The sequence below is a fragment of the Pan paniscus genome, chromosome 10 (genome assembly GCF_029289425.2).
Source record: "Pan paniscus chromosome 10, NHGRI_mPanPan1-v2.0_pri, whole genome shotgun sequence".
Taxonomy (NCBI): Eukaryota; Metazoa; Chordata; class Mammalia; order Primates; family Hominidae; genus Pan; species Pan paniscus.
The window spans coordinates 120402698-120422675 of NC_073259.2; the positions used below are offsets into that span (position 1 = coordinate 120402698).

Below are 19978 nucleotides of genomic sequence, written 5' to 3' on the forward strand. Positions count from 1 at the left end.
TAAAACATTCAACTTCTTAATGGCAACTATTTCCTGGGTTTTTTAAAAATTCCTATTTCATCAGTTATGTAAGATTTAATGATAAAATCACCATAATAAGTACCAGTTACAATTAACAAACTGGTTTGGGAGCAAGCCTACCTCTTGGCAAGCCTGCAACTCCGCTGGTGGGAGCAGAGCTGACCAGCCCTGTGGGTTCAGTGGGCCACGGCAGGGCAGCAGCCTAGACATTTTACTGAGTGAATGGAGAGGTCTATCCCATCTGGCAAGTCAGTTAAGAGAGCTTCTGCCATTTTTGTTGAGATAATGTAAGAAACTGACATGTAATACTGTAAAGCTCTGTAAAAACATTTTAACCTAGCTTATTTGTTTAAAGTAGATGTTAACAATTCATGCTCCCTTGAACCTCTTCATTTTTTGCTTTTAGGACAGGAGGGCTCATTAACACACACACAATAAATTACTAAAGGAAATATTATCAAGCAGTAAGACCTGATATTCTATTAGCAGACAAAAAAATTCAACTTAAGGCTATCATACCCAAACTCAAATATCCAGCAGCCAATTTAAGTAATTCATGGCTCCTTGGCAAGAGTGTATGGATGATATCTTTTCCTTGTGATAATAAAACCTATCCATTTTCTTACCTCACCAGTATCAGCTTTTATACGTTTACTGATAAAGCAGACAATGAACATACTGAATAGAAATCTGGAGCTCTTAATTAAAAGGAACATACAGAGTTATAGCCATATCATTTGCTACAGTGATCTAAAACCTCTTTATTTACATCTTACTATTAATCACAGGACAAAAACTTTTACATTACCTTTATTTTCAGAACTGGAGCCAGTGTTGCTATCCGGCGCAGGCAACATGTCTTCATAACCCCATGATACTATGTGTTTGCCCCCAAGCAAACAGGAGGGAGATCCAGGCCCCCCTTCCAAAAGCAACAGCCTATATGGGGGAGAAAGAAAATCACAAAGACACTGAGACAATCCATTTCAGCAAGAAGTATACCTGCTACCCCAAAGAGTAGAAACCAAAATTTTAAAACTAAGATGTATAATATTTTATACAAATATTATTCAAAAAAGACATTTATAGTATTTTTATTTTTATTTATGTTTCTTTTTTTTTGAGACAGAGTCTCGCTCTGTCACCCAGGCTGGAGTGCAGTGGTGCGATCTCAGCTGACTGAAACCTCCGCCTCCTGGGTTCAAGCGATTCTCCTGCCTCAGCCTCCAGAGTAGATGGGACCACAGTCACCTGCCACAATGCCCGGCTAATTTTTTTTTTTTTTTTTTTTTTTTTGAGACAGAGTCTCGCTCTGTCACTCAGGCTGGAGTGCAGTGGCGTGATCTCGGTTCACTGCAAGCTCCACCTCCCAGGTTCATGCCATTCTCCTGCCTCGGCCTCCCAAACAGCTGGGACTACAGGGGCTCACCACCACGCCCGGCTAATTTTTTTGTATTTTTAGTAGAGATGGGGTTTTGCCATGTTGGCAGGCTGGTTTTGAACTCCTGACCTCAAGTGATCCTCCCGCCTTGGCCTCCCAAAGTGCTGTGATTACACGCATGAGCCATCACGCCCGGCTACAATATTTTTAAATTAAAAAATTACGAAGCTATGTTTATAAAAATTATATCTGTGTGTAAAATATACTATTTTATGTGTATTTTTGTGTGTGACAGAGAGACAGAGTGGGTTATGAATTAGGAAGCATATGTACCAAAATGTTAGGAGTAGTTATCTTTGGGTAATGAGATTATGAATGATTTTCACTTTCTTCATTATACCTTAATATATTATCATCTCAAAATTTGCATCAGAATTCATTATAAGCTATTGCATCTTTATTTTTTGAAACAGAGTCTCGCCCTGTCACCTAGGCTGGAGTGCAGTGGTGTGATCTCGACTTACTGTAACCTCTGCTTCCTAGCCTCAAGCAATCCTCCTGCTTCAGCCTCCCTAGTAGCTGGGACCACAGGCACGCACCACCACACTCATGAGTTATTATGCCCCACCAGCTATTGCATTTTTAAAGACATAGAACTAAAAAATAATGAAAAATAACATGCTCTAAAAACTTTCCAAAAAGGAAAGATAAAAAATAAAATTCTTACTTAAGAAGGTAAATATGAGTCTATACTTATTTTAAAATGAATCACTAATTGATAAGAGTTTAGCAATCTACTTAATAAAGGAAGCATTTGGCACAAATCTGCCTAGTTTGGAAGGAGGGTAAGGATACAAAGTGACAACTTACCTATATAGCACATCAGCTACAGGCAGGGACCCTAGATCCGTCTGTTTCTGTAATAGATGGACTGTATGGACGAAAGTTTTCAATGATCCCCTAAAAATAAAAGGAAGGAACAGTAAATCATCAAAATTTAAAATCAAATAATTTAGGTCATTAATGCTAATTTAATTAACCACATGGAAAAGTTCCAAAATGTGTCTCTCTGCTTCTGCTGGTCAGATGATGTGTTGTAAAAAAAATACTTGATTATTAACTATCACCATTGGCTCATACACAAAGATACAACGAAAACAACACCATGCCAATTATGAAGAAGTTCTCCTTGCATTTGGAAAAGTAAACAATTTTCCCCTGACATAAAAGTTCAAAACATAAGCCTCGAGCACAAAGAACTTGTGGCTATTATGCTTGGTTACTATATCACCAAGTCACCCTCTGGAGGATCATAAAGTCTAACAGTATTTCCAGGCTTGATTTTAAAATCTTTGCTAAGTTCATTCATTTGGAAAAACAGCTAACTAAACTCCATCACATTAAATATGACCAAAAAGAATATATTCAAATAAATAATGCTCTGTGCTGAGAGATGCTCCTTCTGTATCCCTCTGACTGCACATAGTTGTAATACTTGCAACAGGGCTCACCGCTACCTGAATTCCTTGTGGTTTCCAAGACTCAAGGCTCTGGGAAGTCTGTCATATGGTCAGCAAGATCTAAAAGAAGGTGCTTTTAAGATGCACAAGACTTACCTGGCCGCATCCCAAGTACAAATCACCACAAGAACACTTCCTGAACTAAATGATCGCCTGTATCTGACGGGCTGACTTCGACTTGCTGCCTTAGTCTCTTAGCCAAGGCTTTAATTGCTGGGTATCATATGCCTAAACGCCAATAGAAATGGAATACCTAACGCAGAACCAAGTAGGCCTAGAGTCTTCCTGTTAATTGCCCCTTTCACTATCTCTAGTTTCAGAGAATAAAAACAAAAGAATAGCATTAATAGAAGGCAAGGAGGCAGCAGATGGAGTATAAAAACAAGTTGGAATCGGGACACATGGGTTCTAAAACCTGGCTCTGCCACTCATCAGCTGCACAATCTCAGTCCTGTCACCTAACTCCTATGGATTTTTGCTTCTTCATCTGCCCAACAGGGACACTTTCCTGGGGAACAGTGAGGTTTAAAATAAAGAAACAAAACCTTTAACATTTAGAAAGTTTAGAACTATTAACCAACTCTAAGGAATTATTACCTGCCAGATTCAATCAGATTTGTTTTTTTAAAAGAGACAGGGTCTGGCTGGGTGCAGTGGCTCACACCTGTAATCCCAGCACTTTGGGAGGCTGAGGCAGGAGGATTGCTTGAACACAGGAGTTCAAGGTTGCAGTGAGCTATGATCACACCACTGCACTCCAGCCTAGGCAATGGAATGAGACCATGTCTTAAAAAAAAAAAAAAAAAAGAGAGAGACAGGGTCTCATTATGTTGCCTAGACTGGTCTCGAACTCCTGGCCTCAAGAGATGCTCCTGCTTTAGCCTCCCAAAGTGCTGAAATTATAGACGTGAGCCACCATACCCAGCCTTCAATCAGATTTTAAGAGTAAAATGTAAAATCCTTCCATGGCTCACAAGCCCCTATGTGATCTGGGCCCTGTCAACCTCATCTCCTGCCCCTCTCCTTCTACCATCACGTTCCAGAAACCCTGCCCACTGTGCTGTCCCCTCAGATACCCCAAGCACAAGAATAATGTCAGTTTTGTCACTCGCCACTCCATTTACGTGGAACTCTCTGCCACTGGCTGCTTCTCATCATCCAGTGCCCAGTTCAAGTGTCATCTCTTCAGTAAGGCCTTCCCTGGCATCTCCAGCTAATGCTGCTCTCCACCTCCACAGTCATTCTCTATCAAAATATCTCTCTGTCTTTTCCTACAGTGAATATTCCTCTCTACAATGATCTTTTACCTATATTTGTTGCTCACTGTCTGCCTCCCTCACTCCTATGTAAGCTCTGCAATTTTAGGCACGGTCTACCTGCTCTCCACTGTATCCCTACCACCAAGAGAATGCCTTCCGTGCAGTAAGTGAGCAATAAGGTTTTGCAGAATGACTCACCCTGAGTCCATTCAACCGTAAGCTCTGTGAGGTAAGAAACCTAGAATCACTATATCCCTAAGACCGGGCAAGATTCCTGTACATCAGAAATGTTCAATAAATGTTAGTTGGTTGAATGAATAATCTTCATAATAATTTTGGGGAAGGGTTACTTTGTCTTTGAGAGCATCAACCCAAAAATTCAATAATATGCCACTAATAACTTTAGTAAGATGATCTAACACTGAAAAGCACATGACTTCTGAAGTCCAGAACATGATATTGGCAATAAAATGTAGGAACCATGTTTAAAAAAAAAAAAAACCCAAGAAGAATAAATAAATAAATACATCCATTTCAACATTTCTGCTGAATGAAATTTAGAATGTCCAGCACAGGAAGTAAGTTCAATAACTATTTTTGGTATAGGCTGAATTTGGGTACACAATAAAAATGTGAGTTTTATGAACCAACAATTAATAACTTAAACTGTTTGAAACTAAAGAGTTGATAATTATTCCTAACATCCTAAATCTGTCTAAAGATAGTACTGTCTAAAAGCACATTTTCTCAAATGGAATTTGCACAGTGATAACAGATCTTGGACTTGAAATTGTCTCTGCATATGCAGAAAATAAATCAATCCAATATAAAGCCTTTACAAGGAAACTTATTTCAGTACCACACAATGACTCTAGAATTAAGCACATGTCAGGATTCACAAACCACAGTTTTAGGGGATCTAAAACTAGGCTATGACAGCTTGCTCAGAGCAAAGAAACTTACAATAAACACTGGTGCCATTTTGCCTTAAAAAAACCCTTGAGATTCAATCATTTGAAGGTCAACTTTGAAACTATACAGAGAAAAACAGGGCAAGAAGACTTATAACTAAGAACTTCATAATTATCCAAGAAGAATTCTCCCACAGATGTTTGGCTAAAAGAAAGAAGATCCCAACCAAGGAAAAAATTCTACGGAAGACAGACAGAATACTGACACTAATCTGTCAGGCTGTGGTCCTAACTGTTCTCTAGGCAGGCAATTAGTCTACTGGAAAACAAAGGCAGTGAAACTTCTTTCTCACAAACAGATGCCAGTGATCATACGGGTCAATGGGTAGAAGAATGTATAAAATTCCTAGAAAAGCAACTCCAGGCCAGGCAGGGTGGCTCATGCCTGTAATCCCAGCACTCTGGGAGGCCAAGGCCGGCAGATTGCTTCAGCTCAGGAGTTTGAGACCAGCCTGGGCAACAAGGGGAAACCCCGTCTCTACCAAAGATACAAAAAATTAGCCAGCCATGGTGGCAGGTGCCTGTAGTCCCAGCTACTCGGGAGGCTGAGGTGGGAGGATCACAGTGAGCTGAGATCATGTCACTGCACTTCAGCCTGGTCTTTGAGAGCAAGACCCCATCTCAAAAAAAAAAAAAAAAAGAGAGGAATAGGCCAGGCACAGTGGCTCATGCCTGTATTCCAGTACTTTTGGAGGCTGAGGTGGGCGGATCACTTGAGGTCAGGAATTTGAGACCAGTCTGGCCAACATGGTGAAACCCCATCTCTACTAAAAATACAAAAAAATTAGTTGGGCACCTGTAATCCCAGCTACTTGGGAGGCTGAGGCAGGAGAATCACTTGAATCCGGGAGGTGGAAGTTGCGGTGAGCCAAGATCATGCCACTGCACTCCAGCCTGGGTGACAGAGTGAGACTCTGTCTCAAAAAAAAAGAGAAAAGAAAAGAGAAAAGAGAGAAAAGCAAAAAGAAAAGCAACTCCAAGCATATTTCCTATTGATAGTGGGTTGATGACTTGCACATGAAGAACAGCATACAATTTTTTTTTTTTTTTTAAAGACAAAGTCTTGGTGTGTCGCCCAGGTTAGGGTGCAGTGGCGCCAACTTGGCTCACTGCAACCACTGCTTCCTGGGTTTAAATGATTGTCCTGCCTAAGCCTCCAGGTAGCTGGGATTACAGGCACCCACCACAACGCCCGGCTAATTTTTGTATTTTTAGTAGAGACAGGGTTTCACCATGTTGGCCAGGGCAGTCTAGAACTCCTGACCTCAAGTGATCTGCCCACCTCAGCCTCCCAAAGTGCTAGGATTACAAGCGTGAGCCACCGCGTCCGGCCATGTGTACTACTATTAAATCTAGATATATACTGAGAAATCTTCCAATTAAATTGATCAAAACAAGTATTAGGTCCAAAAATATAATTTGTGACCAATTTTGTGACTGAGTCCAGGTGAATAATAGCCCACTAGCTTGCTGATGTACTTCTTATAGACAGGTATGAAAAATTAATAGCTCTATAAAGTTTTGACCATCCTCCTAGGAGAAGTAGACATAACATCCTCTGCTAACTACTTGATGTAAAACACTAACCATCTAAGGGACAATTAGATATGTCAAGGGTTGATTCTCCATTTTCTGCTGGTTAAGATGTTATCATGGTATACCAGAAACAGAAAACATGAACTTTGGTTCCAACTCAGGCACCTGGTGCCAAGTTTGGTGAAAGCATCTCATGCACTGTCAAGGCTGTGAAATTCAATACTGAAAGCAAAGAAGGACTTCTGAATGTTAAGACTTCTATCAAATATACTTGGCCTCTTCTTCATTCACCCAACCCAGGTGGCAGTAGTCACAAGGTCACCAAATAATACATTCGATTTTCCTTACCTGGCACAAGCCAAAGCCACCAGGGCAGCAGCAGCATTTTCTTTTTGCTTATGTGGGATGTGTCGGCCTGTGTCAGAAGTCTCCTCTAGCCAAGAGCACAGCAAAGTTTCAATTCCATTGAGACAGTCAGCAGGCTCCTTGGTCAAGCTCAAAGGCTGGCAGTCACGAAGGCAGTTCAATAGCACCTCAGCAGTTATGTTACAGAGAGAGGGGTCTGTTCTACTCTGGGACTGAATAAGGGGGAAGACCAGCAGGAGCCCCATCCTCGATGTGAAGGGCGCTTGCTCAGGTTGCTGCAACAAGCCCTGGCGTTTGAGCAGGGCCAAAGTTTCCTCATCACCTGAACTTTCCCTTTCATGCTGTTCTTCTAAGGCCAGCTGGCGCTGGGCATTCCACAGTCCTCGCAAGGCATTCAGGCGGTATTCCAGCAGCCGGGCATAGGCATTGCTCTGATTCCCACAAACAGAGCGCAAACGTTCTGCTAATTCCGACGGGTTCTTGGTCTCAAAGGTTAAAATCTAAGGAAAAAGACGATGGAGAAGTGGGTAAATATTACTTTCACCAAAGTCATCTAAGGAAGAAAATATGTTTAATGATACCCCAAAATAGTCAATGCCAAAAATTATTTTAATTACAATCAAATGGAAAACGTATACTGTAAAGCCAGCTCTTTGCTGATGGAATTGTTCCCCTTTTGGCTTTTCTGTTAATGCTTCCATGAAAATTGGGATTAGACCTAATTGAAAGAGCCCAAATCATAAAAGAATATAGTTAAGTGTGAAAGTCAGAAATTAACTCCATAATTTATTTTAGAAAATTGAAGTATAAAGCCAGGCGTGGTGGCTCACGCCTGTAATCCCAACACTTTGGGAGGCTGAGGTGGGTGGATAGCTTGAGCCCAGCAGTTGGAAACCAGCCTGGGCAACATGGTGAAACCCTCTCTCTACCAAAAATACAAAAAATAGCCAGGCTTGGTGGTGTGCACCTGTCGTTGTGGCTACTTGGGAGACTGAGGTGGGAGGATTGCTAAAGCCCGGGAAGTAGAGGCTGCAGCGAGCCATGATGGTGCCCTGCACTACAGCCTGAGTGACAGAGCGAGACCCTGTCTCAAAAAATAATACTACAAAAAAAAGGAAAAAAATTGAAGCATAAACCTTTAGTAAATGATCTTGAGTTATAAATGTTGTTTCTAGGACAGGCGCGGTGGCTCACGCCTGTAATCCCAGCACTTTGGAAGGCCGAGGCGGGCAGATCACGAGGTCAGGAGTTCGAGGCCAGCCTGGCCAACATGGTGAAACACCATCTCTACTAAAAATACAAAAAAAATTAGCCAGGCGTGGTGGCCCACGCCTGTAGTCCCAGCTACTCAGGACCCTGAGGCAGAAGAATTGCTCGAACCCGGGAGGTAGAGGTTGCAGTGAGCCGAGATCGCACCACTGCACTCCAGCCTGGGTGACAGAGTGAGACTCTGTCTCAAAAAAAAAAAGTTAAAGTTTCTAACTCCTATTACCAGATAGAGTACTAGTAAAAATGGAACCAAGTTTTATCTCTGTTCTTCAAAACCTAATATATATATGTTTAATAAATGATGGATTATTCATGGTTCTTTGGTTGTGAAGCATACCCCATTCTTTTTTTTTGAGATGGAGTCTTGCTCTCTTGCCCAGGCTGGAGTGCAATGGCCGATCTCAGCTCACTGCAACCTCCACCTCCCAGGTTCAAGCAATTCTGCCTCAGCCTCCCTAGTAGCTGGGATTACAAGGGCATGCCACCATGCCCGGCTAATTTTTGTATTTTTAGTAGAGACGAGGTTTCGCCACATTGGCCAGGCTGGTCTTGAACTCCTGACCTCAGGTGATCTGCCCACCTCGGCCTCCCAAAGTGCTGGGATTACAGGCCTGAGCCACTATGCCTGGCAGCATACCCCATTCTTAATAGTGTTAACCCATTATTTTAATTTGTGACATGGTATAGATTTATCCAATTCACATTAGATTGTTTTCTTGCCAAAACATTCAATTATCAGGAGGCCTCCATTTTCAGCAGCTGGGGATAATAAAACCATTATATCTTCTATCAACTAAGAAAGGAACCAGCTCTCAAGATCAAACTAAATCTCAAGAATCAAACTAAATTTACAATGCAAAGAGTTTATGCACATAAATTTGACTAGATCAAAACCAACAGACTACTGTAATCAACAAAGGAGGGCACTCTAGGAGCAAGCACACTGAAACAGATTATCAGACAATAGAGGTGCCTGGTTCACAGTAGACCAGAAAGTCAGGGTGGGAAGAGGCCTGGGACAAAAGTAAAGAAAATTCTGCCAGGTCTTTGGCACTGACATTAAGAAAGGTCATAGTGCAGTTTATTTCCCTTACAAACTGGAAAAATACTCTTTTATCTCAAATTTTGCCTTTAGAAACTTGTTATTAATATTTTAGCCCAATAAGATAACAAGAATTTCCAAAACAATGCAAACGCTGTAATTGCCTTGCTTAGCTACATATGCAAATCACTGAATTGAACTAAAAAAAAAGTTCACAATTTAAAAACAACAACACAAAACCAAAACAAAAGAAGCAAGAAGCTAAAGAAAAACAAAGATAAGCTGAATCAGAAGCTACTCAATTAGCAAAGGAGAAAGAACTTATAATTAGACAACAAGTATTACTGGCAAAGAAAGAAAAAGACATCCAAAAAAAAAAAAACATTACAAAGAAATGGTAAGCTAGGTGGGTGACATACACCTATACTTCCAGCTACTTGGGAGGCTGAGGCAGGACTGCTTGAACCCAGGAGTTCGAGGCTGTAGCGGCTATGATCGTGCCTGTGAATAGCCACTGCACTCCAGCCTAAGCAACATAGTAAGACCTTGTCTGCTAAAAAAAAAAAAAAAAGAAAGAAAGAAAAAGAAAGAAAGGCAAAAACTTCAAAACTCATCTAAGATCTGGAATCACTTTTCCAACAATGAGGCAGGGTGGGTTAAAATGATGGAAGAAGGCCAGGTGTGGTGGCTCATGCCTGTAATCCTAGAACTTTGGGAGGCCAAGGTGGAAGGACTGCCTGAGGCCAGGAGTTCAAGGCTGCAGTGAGTTAAGATGGCACCAGTGCACTCCAGCCTGGGTGACAGGGGGAGACCCTGTCTCAAAAAAGAAAAAAAAAAAAAAAGAAATGATGCAAGTAGAAAAACTTTGTAATCAGCTTGAACTAGAAAGCTTACAGTAGTTGAATGAAACACATCATCTACAAAAGAAGTAGCAATGGCTGCTCTGGAAAAACAGAAGAAATAAATGAACAAATTACAAAGGAGAAACAGGAAGGTGGGGCTCGTATGTAATAAGCATCTAAGAATGCAGAGAAATAAACTGGCAGAGGTGGAAATGGCAGCAACAACTGGTAAGAAGATGATCTGCAGCTACAAGTTAAAGCTATGAATCTCTTCCCTGCTGGGATGAATTCAAGATGGGAAGTTGGTAAGTTATTGCTAATTACATCAACATACATTCTTCTACTGATGTCAAGACAACCACCAAAGGTGTTACTGGCAAAGCAAAGAGCCTCCAAAAATTGGACCCTCATCAAAAAGATGACAAACAAAAAAGGCTTTTGATAAACTTTAAAAAGAACATTGCCTCAAGCAGACAATGAAACACCTTCAGAATGATTTTACAGTCCATGCACCCACTTCACCCCTTGGAGAACGAACAGAAGCTTTTTGAACAAGCTTTGAAAACATACCCAGTCAACACACCTGAAAGATGAGAGAAAACAGCACAAACTGCCAGTACCTGGCAGGACAAAGAAAGGCTGCATGAAAAGATGCAAGGAACTTGCCAAGATGGTAAAAGCAAAGAAAGCTGCTCAAGAGCAAGTGTTGGCTGGGCGCGGTGGCTCATGCCTGTTATCCCAGCACTTAGGGAGGAGGAGGTGGGAGGATCACTTGAGGCCAGGAGTTCAAGACCAGCCTAGTAGTGAGACCTTGTCTCTAAAAATAAATAAATAAAATAAAATAAATAAAAAGAGCAAGGGTCGAATGCAGATAGAGTTAAGAAATGACTTAATCCTTATTGGGTGTGTACTTTTATAATAAAACTGAAAATACTGTGAAAACAAAACAACAAATTCCAATTCAAAAAATTAACTATAAGTATCTCAGTTAACTAATATGAAAAATATTCATAGTTTTAAAAAAATTCAGTGCCAGCTTATCAGATCTGATGTAATATCAGGATGCCATAAAATTTCAACCCACAACTTAGCAAAGAAAGAAACTATTGATAAACACAACTACTTCAAGGAATCTAATGGCATTTTGTTGAGAGAAGCCAATTTCCAAGGGTTATGTTCTGTATGATTTCATTTCTGTGACATTCTGGGAAAAAAAAAAAACTATGGTAATGGAGAATAGATCAATGGTTACCGGGGTTTAGGGGTAAGGGGAGGTAGGGTCTGACTACACAGGGATAGTATGAGGGAGTTTTTTTGGGGGGGTTGAAGGAATTGTTCCCAGTTGTGGTGGTGGTTACATGAATTAATAACATGTTAAAATTCATAGAACTACACACCTCCCAAAAAAGGCCAGTTTGACTGTATGATAACTTTAAAGATTAAATAAAAGGAAAAAAATTCCAACCAGACTATAGTTGTATTCAACTAGATATCACTGGGTAAAGATATATTGAAAATAATATCATTAAAAATAAAAATTAGAGGTATTTTTTACTGAGGTGCTTCTTTCTTTCTTTCTTTCTTTCTTTCTTTCTTTCTTTCCTCTCTCTCTCTCTTTCTTTCTTTCTCTTTCTTTCTTTCCTCTCTCTCTCTCTCTTTCTTTCTCTTTCTTTCTTTCCTCTCTCTCTCTTTCTTTCTCTTTCTTTCTTTTTTTTATTTTTTTTTTGACGGGGTCTCACTCACCCAGGCTGGAGTACAGTGGTGCAATCTTAGCTCACTGGAGCCTCAAGCTTCCCAGGCTCAGGTGGTCAATCATCCCACCTCAGCCTCCTGAGTAGCTGGGACTAGAGGCATGTGCCACTATGCAGCTAATTTTTTGTATTTTTTGTAGAGATGGGGGTCTCCCTACGTTGCCCAGGCTAGTCTTGAACTCCAGAGCTCAAGCGATCTGCTTGCCTCAGCCTCCCAAAGTGCTAAGAGTATAGGCATGATCCACTGCGCTCAGCTACTTACTTAGTTTTTAATACAACCACATCAAACAAATAATGATTGATTAAATGTCCTTCACCATCAAGTAATATAAAACTGTATTTCCCTACCCTTTTATTTAGATTCACCAAACACACATTACCTTTTTATTTTTCAGATGGCAGCAGATAAAATAACTCAAGTTCCTTAAAAAATGATCACATTTCAAGGGCAACCACCTGCCTTGAAGCTGTTATCAAACTCAAGAAAGTCATACTGCCTATTTTCATTTGTTTTTTAGTGCTATTACCCCCAAAAATCAGTAACCAGCCTCCACTATTACAATCAATAAAGATTACTGAAATATTTTTCAATGATATGAAAAACTGCAAAATTTTAACTTTGATCATCTTCCCAGTCATAAACATCTAAACAAATAATAAAGTTTTTGGCACTTTAAAAAAGCTTTTCAGTATTGTTATTTCTTCCACCCAAAACAACTCTTTTATATAAAATACCTACCTATGTACTCAACATACATTTTTATTTATGGTACACCAATCATCTACTTATGTTATATGAAGCAACTACTAAAAAAATTCAATATAGTCTTTTATTGAACTCAAATGACGAACAACTCAGTAACATAAAACAGGGCTATTTATTTTTATTATTAAACATGAGTACTTCTGAAATATGACATTTCATGGTACATAAAATGATGTGTATGACAAAATCTGTTGCTAACTCCAAATATTAACTTAATATAGCTTAGAAAAATGACATAATATACTCTGCATTTTTCTGACCATTCTATTTTTACAAGTACTCCAGTTATATTTAGCATTCAATTTAAAAGACAAGTGCACTGAAAGAATTTGAGTTATAATATAATTAACCAAATATTATATAACATACACACTTAAATGACTGTTGTGTTTATTGATTTAGCAGTATCTAAAGCACACTATGCTTTCAGAAATCCATTAGGCTACTCAGCGTTATCCATTTCAGGGGCCCCTTATGAAAAGTCAGAACTGTTTGCTATGCCACTGTTTTTTCAGAATTCTAAAGTTTGAAGGTCATGGCCTAAAATCATTTTATAAAAAGACATCATACCTTTGGGTTTTTGTAAGTCAGCTATGGCATATCTATTCTGGTACTTATGAATATTAAATGATTTGTCTCAGATCCTCACATAAAACCACTGCTCTTGACCAAAATGTCATTAGAAATTAATATTTTTCTCTTTAAAAAAGTGGAAAGCTATTTAAGGAAAAGGGAATATCCCTGTCGTCCTTAATCAGAAGTGTTACTAACTGTACTTTGGTGATAATGCTAACGTTACCCTAATTAAGGGAGTGACCGCCAAAGTAACTCACAGCCTTCATGTATTTTTTTTAATCACACATAACATATGTGTTTTGTTGCCGTTTTTTTTTTTTTCTTTTGAGACAGGTTGACTCCAGCAGCCTTGCTCTGTCACCCAGGCTGCTGGAGTGCAGTGGAACGATCATGGCTCACTGCAGCCTGAGCCTCTCAAGTAGCTGGAACCACAGGCCTGCACCACCACACTCGGCTAATTTTTTGTATAGACAGGGTCTCGCTATGTTGCCCAGGCTAGACTCAAACTCCTGGGCTCAAGCAATCCTCCTGCCTTGGCCTCCCAAAGTGATGGGATTGCAGGCATGAGCCACCGCACCTGGCCAACATAAGTGTTTTTAAACTAAGGAAACAGTCATTCTGGAAAGTCTAATTGAATGTGGGTAAAATATTCTTTGCTGGCCAAATCTGGCTTTGAACAAGACTACAATATCTGATAGAAGAACAGAGTGGTCAGGCCAGCTGTGATGGCTCACGCCTGTAATCCCAACACTTTGGGAGGTTCAGGTGATCTTGAGGCCAGGAGTTTGAGACCAGCCTGAGCAACATGGCAAGACAGTCTCTACAAAATAAAAAATAATTAGCTGGGTGTGGTGGCATGCACCTATAGTCCCAGCTACCTAAAAGGCTGAGGCAGGAGGATTGCTTAAGCCCAAGAGTTCAAGGCTGCAGTGAGCTATGATCGCACCACTGCATTCCAACCTGAGTGACAGAGTGAGACCCTGTCTCAAAAACAAAAACAAAAACAAAAAAAACAGATGATCAATCAGATCATTTTAGCCAATTTACTAATTTATTTCCATTTTTTTCTGGGAAAATACTGGACAACAGATACCAGCCAGCCATGATGTGAAATGTGAAATGCCAACCTGCATTTCAAGTAAGTGTAGGAGTGAGGATACGCATATAGACGCTTTTGAAGTTGTAGAGAATATTATATATACATATAAGGACATTAACTAGACTAATCATTAGCATAAACTACTATAATCCTGTAAGGATAAACATCGATTTCCATCTACTTTGCTGTTCAGAATAGCAGAGAGATAATTATTGAAAAGGGTCAAGTAAGAAGCTAAAATCATCTTCTCTATTTGAGCATATTTCTGAAAGAAATAGAAATTATATTTCTAGGAATTTGTCCTAAAGCAATATTCTAGAAGTAAGAAATACACAGAGATATTCATTGCAGTATTGTTTATTATAGTGGGAAAGGTAGAAGCAATCTCAATGTATAAAAGGGAAGTGTTGGGCCAGGCGCGGTGGCTCACGCCTGTAATCCCAGCACTTTGGGAGGCCAAGGTGGGCAGATCATGAGGTCAAGAGTTCGAGACCAGCCTGGTGAAACCCCGTCTCTACTAAGAATACAAAAATTAGCCGGGTGTGGTGGCGCATGCCTGTAATCCCAGCTACTCAGAAGGCTGAGGCAGGAGAACTGCTTGAACCCGGGAGGTGGAGGTTGCAGTAAGCCAAGATCGTGCTACTGCATTCCAGCCTGGGCGACAGAGCAAAACTCCATCTCAGGGAGGAGAAAAAAAGGAAGTGTTTAATTAAATTATAACATCTCAAAATGAAACATTAATGATTTTTTATTTATATTAAATAAAACATTAAATTAAATTAAATCAAATCATTAAATAAAAAATTATTAAAACCACAATAAAAAGCAGTATAAAAATTGCAGATGCCCTCTAATTAGGAGTCTGTAAAACATACTTGTTCAATTTTGAAATTAGTGTTTATGAAAATAGAAACATGGATATTATTTTTTCTCTGTTTCAAAAACAACAGACTAATGACAAGTTACATTGTTCATACAGAAGAAATGCTTAGAACGTCTGAGTTTCCAAAGACAAAAAAAAGAAAAGCAGTCATAACTAGCACTGATAATTTTTCACACGCAAACGCTATCTTTAAATAACTGGTAGTCAAACAAATGGTGACACAAGTACCACAGGAAATGCTTTCCTTACATCAGTTCACTAGTCCCATCTGTTGTACTTTGGCAGCAGTTAATTTCAAATAATGTAGAGCTGATTATGTTCCTGGTTAGGACGGAAGACAGGATGGTAAATGGGAAAGACCCTGCAGATATTGGGAACTATCAATGAACAATAAAACCTTTCAATTTCCAAAAGGAAATGATGTTTAAAACTCAGGGTCACTTGGGCTCTAAGCAGATGAATTATATTCCTATACTCCCCGGTATGGGACATTAACCGATTCAATTCATTATATGAACCTGTCAGCATAAAAGGAATTTATACTTGGATTATTTCAAAGGAGATCGACTGGCTAGACTTGCAACCTCAATGTAAAACTATTTATTTATTTATTTATTTTGAGACAGGGTCTTGCCCTGTCGTCCAGGCTGGAGTGCAGTGGTGCAATCTCAGCTTACTGCAACCTCCACCACCTGGGCTCAAGTGATCCTCCCACCTCAGCCTCCTGGGTAGCTGGGACTACAGGCACTCACCACTATGCCTAGCTAATTTTAAAATTTTTTAGAGGTGGGGTTTCACCATGTTGTCTAGGCTGATCTCAAACTCCTGGGGTTCAAGCGATCCTCCTGCCTCAGCCTCCCAAAGTGCTGGGATTAGAGGCATGAGCCAGTATGCCCTGCCAATACAAAACTTTTAAGTAAAGGCAGAATACTGAAACCCTCTCAAATGTTAGAATAGATGCTTAAACCTTTCTACAGATTTTTTTTCTACCATTTTTCACATAATGAAGACAGCAATCATAGCCAAATTGAATTGCATGTTGCAATCAACAAAGACTTGAAAAGCTCTCATGCGAGCCAAGTAAGTACATCATGATGGGAGGGTGGAATTCTCTCTTACTAAAGCCCAAATCCAGGGTGGATCACTTATCAATTAAATTAGACCCTGAAGCTGCATGACCTTATCCAACTTGGAAATATGTGTTTATTCAAACTCACTTTTCAACATCTCTTATTTGTAAAAAGGGTCTTAAACCTAACTGAGAACGAGGATATTAAATTTCCACACTTTAATTCATGAGTTTTAGCCTCTAACTGGATGCCAAAACTGGAATGGACTCTGACTTCTTGCTAGATTTTTTAGTTTTGGCTAAGCCCTGCAAAACTTTCTCCAGCATATGGTGACTTTCTCAAATCTTCATATAACTGCTGGTGACAGCAGGATTGTCAGAATTGTGAGGACTCCAATACATAAGAAATTACTGTTCAAATTCTTTTACCATGAAAGTTCCATCCTGTTGTGGCCCCTGCCCAGTTTTCATCTTTTGTGCTGTCCCTTTGACCAGGGTTCTATTTTTCCATCTCCCTGCTCTTGTTGCCTGAATGCCTACCTGACTCAGTGTAAATCCTACCTTTCAAAATTCAGCCCTGCTCCATCAAGACCTACTTTGAGAAACTCTGATTTCCTCTCTTTCTCTTCCCCTTTCCAAAACAGTTTCTCTGAGTTTTCACAGTACTGTATACATACTTCTTATCAGAAAGTCAGCTACAAACTATAAGGAAAAGTGTTTTAGCTGTTTTAATAAGAATGTATTGATCTGTTTTGGGTTTTTTGTTTTTTGTTTTTTTTAACAGAGTCTCGCTCTATTGCCCAGGCTGGAGTGCAGTGGTGCAATCTCAGCTCATTGCAACCTCCGTCTCCTGGGTTCAAATGATTCTCGTGCCTCAGCCTCCCGAGTAGCTGGGATTACAGATGTCCACCACAACATTGGGTTAATTTCTGTATTTTTGGTAGAGACAGGGTTTCGCCATGATGGCCAGGCTGGTCTCGAATTCCTGGCCTGAAGAGATCCGCCCACCTCGGCGTCCCAAAGTGCTGGAATTACAGGCATGAGCCACCACACTTGGCCTATTGATTTGTTTTTAATAAATGGTATCTCAGAGGCATCAAATCCATATCTAAAATTTTCTCCATGTTACAAAATCATTTTTTCATCAACATCAAATCTTGACAAAATAAATACAGATCATATACCTATGCTTAGTAATTAACAGAATAGAATTTGGAGGTTGGGTACAGTGGCTCACGTCTGTAATCTCAATACTTGGGAAGGCCTAAGAGGTAGGATCGATTGCTTGAGCCCAGGAGTTTGAGACAAATCTGGGCAACATAGTGAGACTCCATCTCTACTTTTTTTAATAAAAATATTTTTTAAAAATCAAAAATTTGGAGGACTAGCCGGGCGCAGTGGCTCACGCCTATAATACCAGCACTTTGGGAGGCCAAGGCGGGCAGATCACCTGAGGTCAGGAGATCGAGACCAGCCTGACGAACACAGTGAAACCCCATCTCTATTAAAAATAGAAAAATTAGCCGGGCGTGGTGATGGGCGCCTGTAATCCCAGCTACTTGGGACGCTGAGGCAGGAGAATCCCTTGAACCTGGGAGGCGGAGGTTGCAGTGAGCTGAGATCGCACCACTGCACTCCAGCCTGGGCAACAGAGTGATACTTTGTCTCAAAAAAAAAAAAAAAAAGGAAGACATAGGACTAAACTCTTCAAAATGGTTTGAATACTATTGTACATTTTATTATTAGGAGTATTTAGAGAAAGAAGATATTTCCACAAAATTTCTGCAGACTAACTTTATCTGTTGCTTGAATTACATACTTAAAGACTAATATAGTGCAACATATTCACCAAATGCTTGGCATAAATATATTATGGTAAGAAAATCACTATTGACAATTTTTAATACAAAACTATAACAAATTTAAAAAGGAAATTGAACAGCTCTGATATGTGTAACACTTACCACACTCCACTATGATGTTATTTATTTACAGTTTGTCTTCCCTTTCAACTGTGAGCCCCAAAAGGGGGAGACCATGTCATACTCATGTTTGTGTCCCCAGAGCTGAGCACAGTGTCTGGCACATAAATGTTTGATAAATTAATGAATGAGAAGATAAATAAATTCCAAGAATAATCCTCTTAGGGCTTACACCTGGTTTCCACTGTACATCTGAGTAATCCTCTCCCACTTGGACTAATTTTACTTTTGCCTTCTGGAGTGATGGAAAATAATCCTCTCTCTTCCACATAAGAACCTTTTAATTAGATGAAGAAAATACATGTGGTGAGGGGGAGGGGACATCAGAATATGATTTAGGGCAGCTGTTCTCAATCCTGAATATTAGAATTGTTTTGACAGCTTTTAAACAAGAGTAGTGAGTTGGTCCCACCCCGGTCTGGTTACCTCAGAATATGTGAGGATGGGGCCTAGGCATCAGTTTTTTTGTTCTGGTGTGTTTTGGTTTGTTTTGTTTTTTTTGAGATGGAGTCTCGCTGTATCACCCAGGCTGGAGTGCACTGGCATGATCTCGACTCATGCAACTGCCGCCTCCCGGATTCAAGTGATTCTCATGCCTCAATCTCCCTAGTAGCTGGGACTACAGGCACGTGCCACCACGCCCAGCTATTTTTTGCATTTTTAGTAAAGACAGGGTTTCACCATGTTGGCCAGGATGGTCTTGAACTCCTGACCTCAGGTGATCCTCCTGCCTCGGCCTCCCAAAGTGCTGGGATTACAGGCATGAGCCACCACACCTAGTCCAGCATCAGTTTTTAAAGCCCACAGGTGAATCCAATGTGCAGCCAAGATTTCGAACCACTGAGTTGGGGGAACTAGGTTCTATGCCAGCCTCTGCAAATAACTCTCCCTCCCCTTAGGCATTTTATTTCAGGTCTCTCAGTCTGTATTTCCGCATCTATAAAACGAGGGTAGCACCTCCCTTCATTTTACACAGTTGTTAAAATCTAAGGAGATCATGTACAGTCAATGCTCTGAAAAAGTTGAAATTGCTAAATAATTGTTATGACATTAAACATACTCTTTCCATGTTTAGACCAGATCACCAACAAGAAAGGGAATTTTTCCTGATGGTCATACAACAAAGACCTGACTAGATAAAAGCTGGGAGAGTCAGGGGTGGCATAAGCGAGGTTTGAGTTAAACACAAGCTTCACTTGAGCCAACACTGTTTTCAAAAGCTAATGCAATCTTAGAATGCATCAGTAGAATTCCAGTGTCAGGGACAAGGGAGGTAATAATCCCATTTATATTCTGCAATGGTCAAACTATAACTGGAATATCCTGTTCGGTTCCAAGTACCTCATTTTAAGAAGCCATTAAGAGACTAGAGTGTGTCCAGAAGAAGATGATTTGACTAATCTGGAAATCACGTCACATGAGAAATGGTTAAGGAACTGGGGATGCGTGGCCTACAGAAGAGACGGGTGGGAAGGGGGAGCTGTCTTCCTAAGACTGAAGGGCTGTCATGTGGAAGAGGAAGACCTATTCTCTATTATACCAGAAGCAGAAATAGGAAGTTACTGGTATGCACAAAGCATAATAAAGAACTTTGATAATATGTCACTCAAACAGTGTGCATCAAAATCCCTGGATGTGCTCACTT

General features: G+C 40.1%; 1 protein-coding gene and 1 pseudogene across 6 annotated transcripts in view; one reads left to right on the forward strand and one right to left on the reverse strand.

Moving 5' to 3' along the window:
• The window catches only part of HECTD4 (HECT domain E3 ubiquitin protein ligase 4), a 222188-nt gene that overhangs the window by 151929 nt on the left and 50281 nt on the right, over positions 1-19978 (reverse strand). For all 6 annotated transcript variants that reach the window (XR_010108967.1, XM_034934555.3, XM_034934553.3 and 3 more), the window contains exons 2-4: positions 7037-7554; positions 2273-2362; positions 830-960 (exon numbers count right to left, since the gene is read on the reverse strand). Coding sequence is in view for 5 of the 6 variants with exons in the window: in XM_034934555.3 (XP_034790446.1) it covers positions 830-960; positions 2273-2362; positions 7037-7554 (739 nt within the window). In the remaining variant the exon portion in view is untranslated. The remainder of the gene's footprint in view (positions 1-829; positions 961-2272; positions 2363-7036; positions 7555-19978) is intronic.
• Positions 8842-14581, forward strand: LOC117975210 (dnaJ homolog subfamily C member 2-like; annotated as a pseudogene).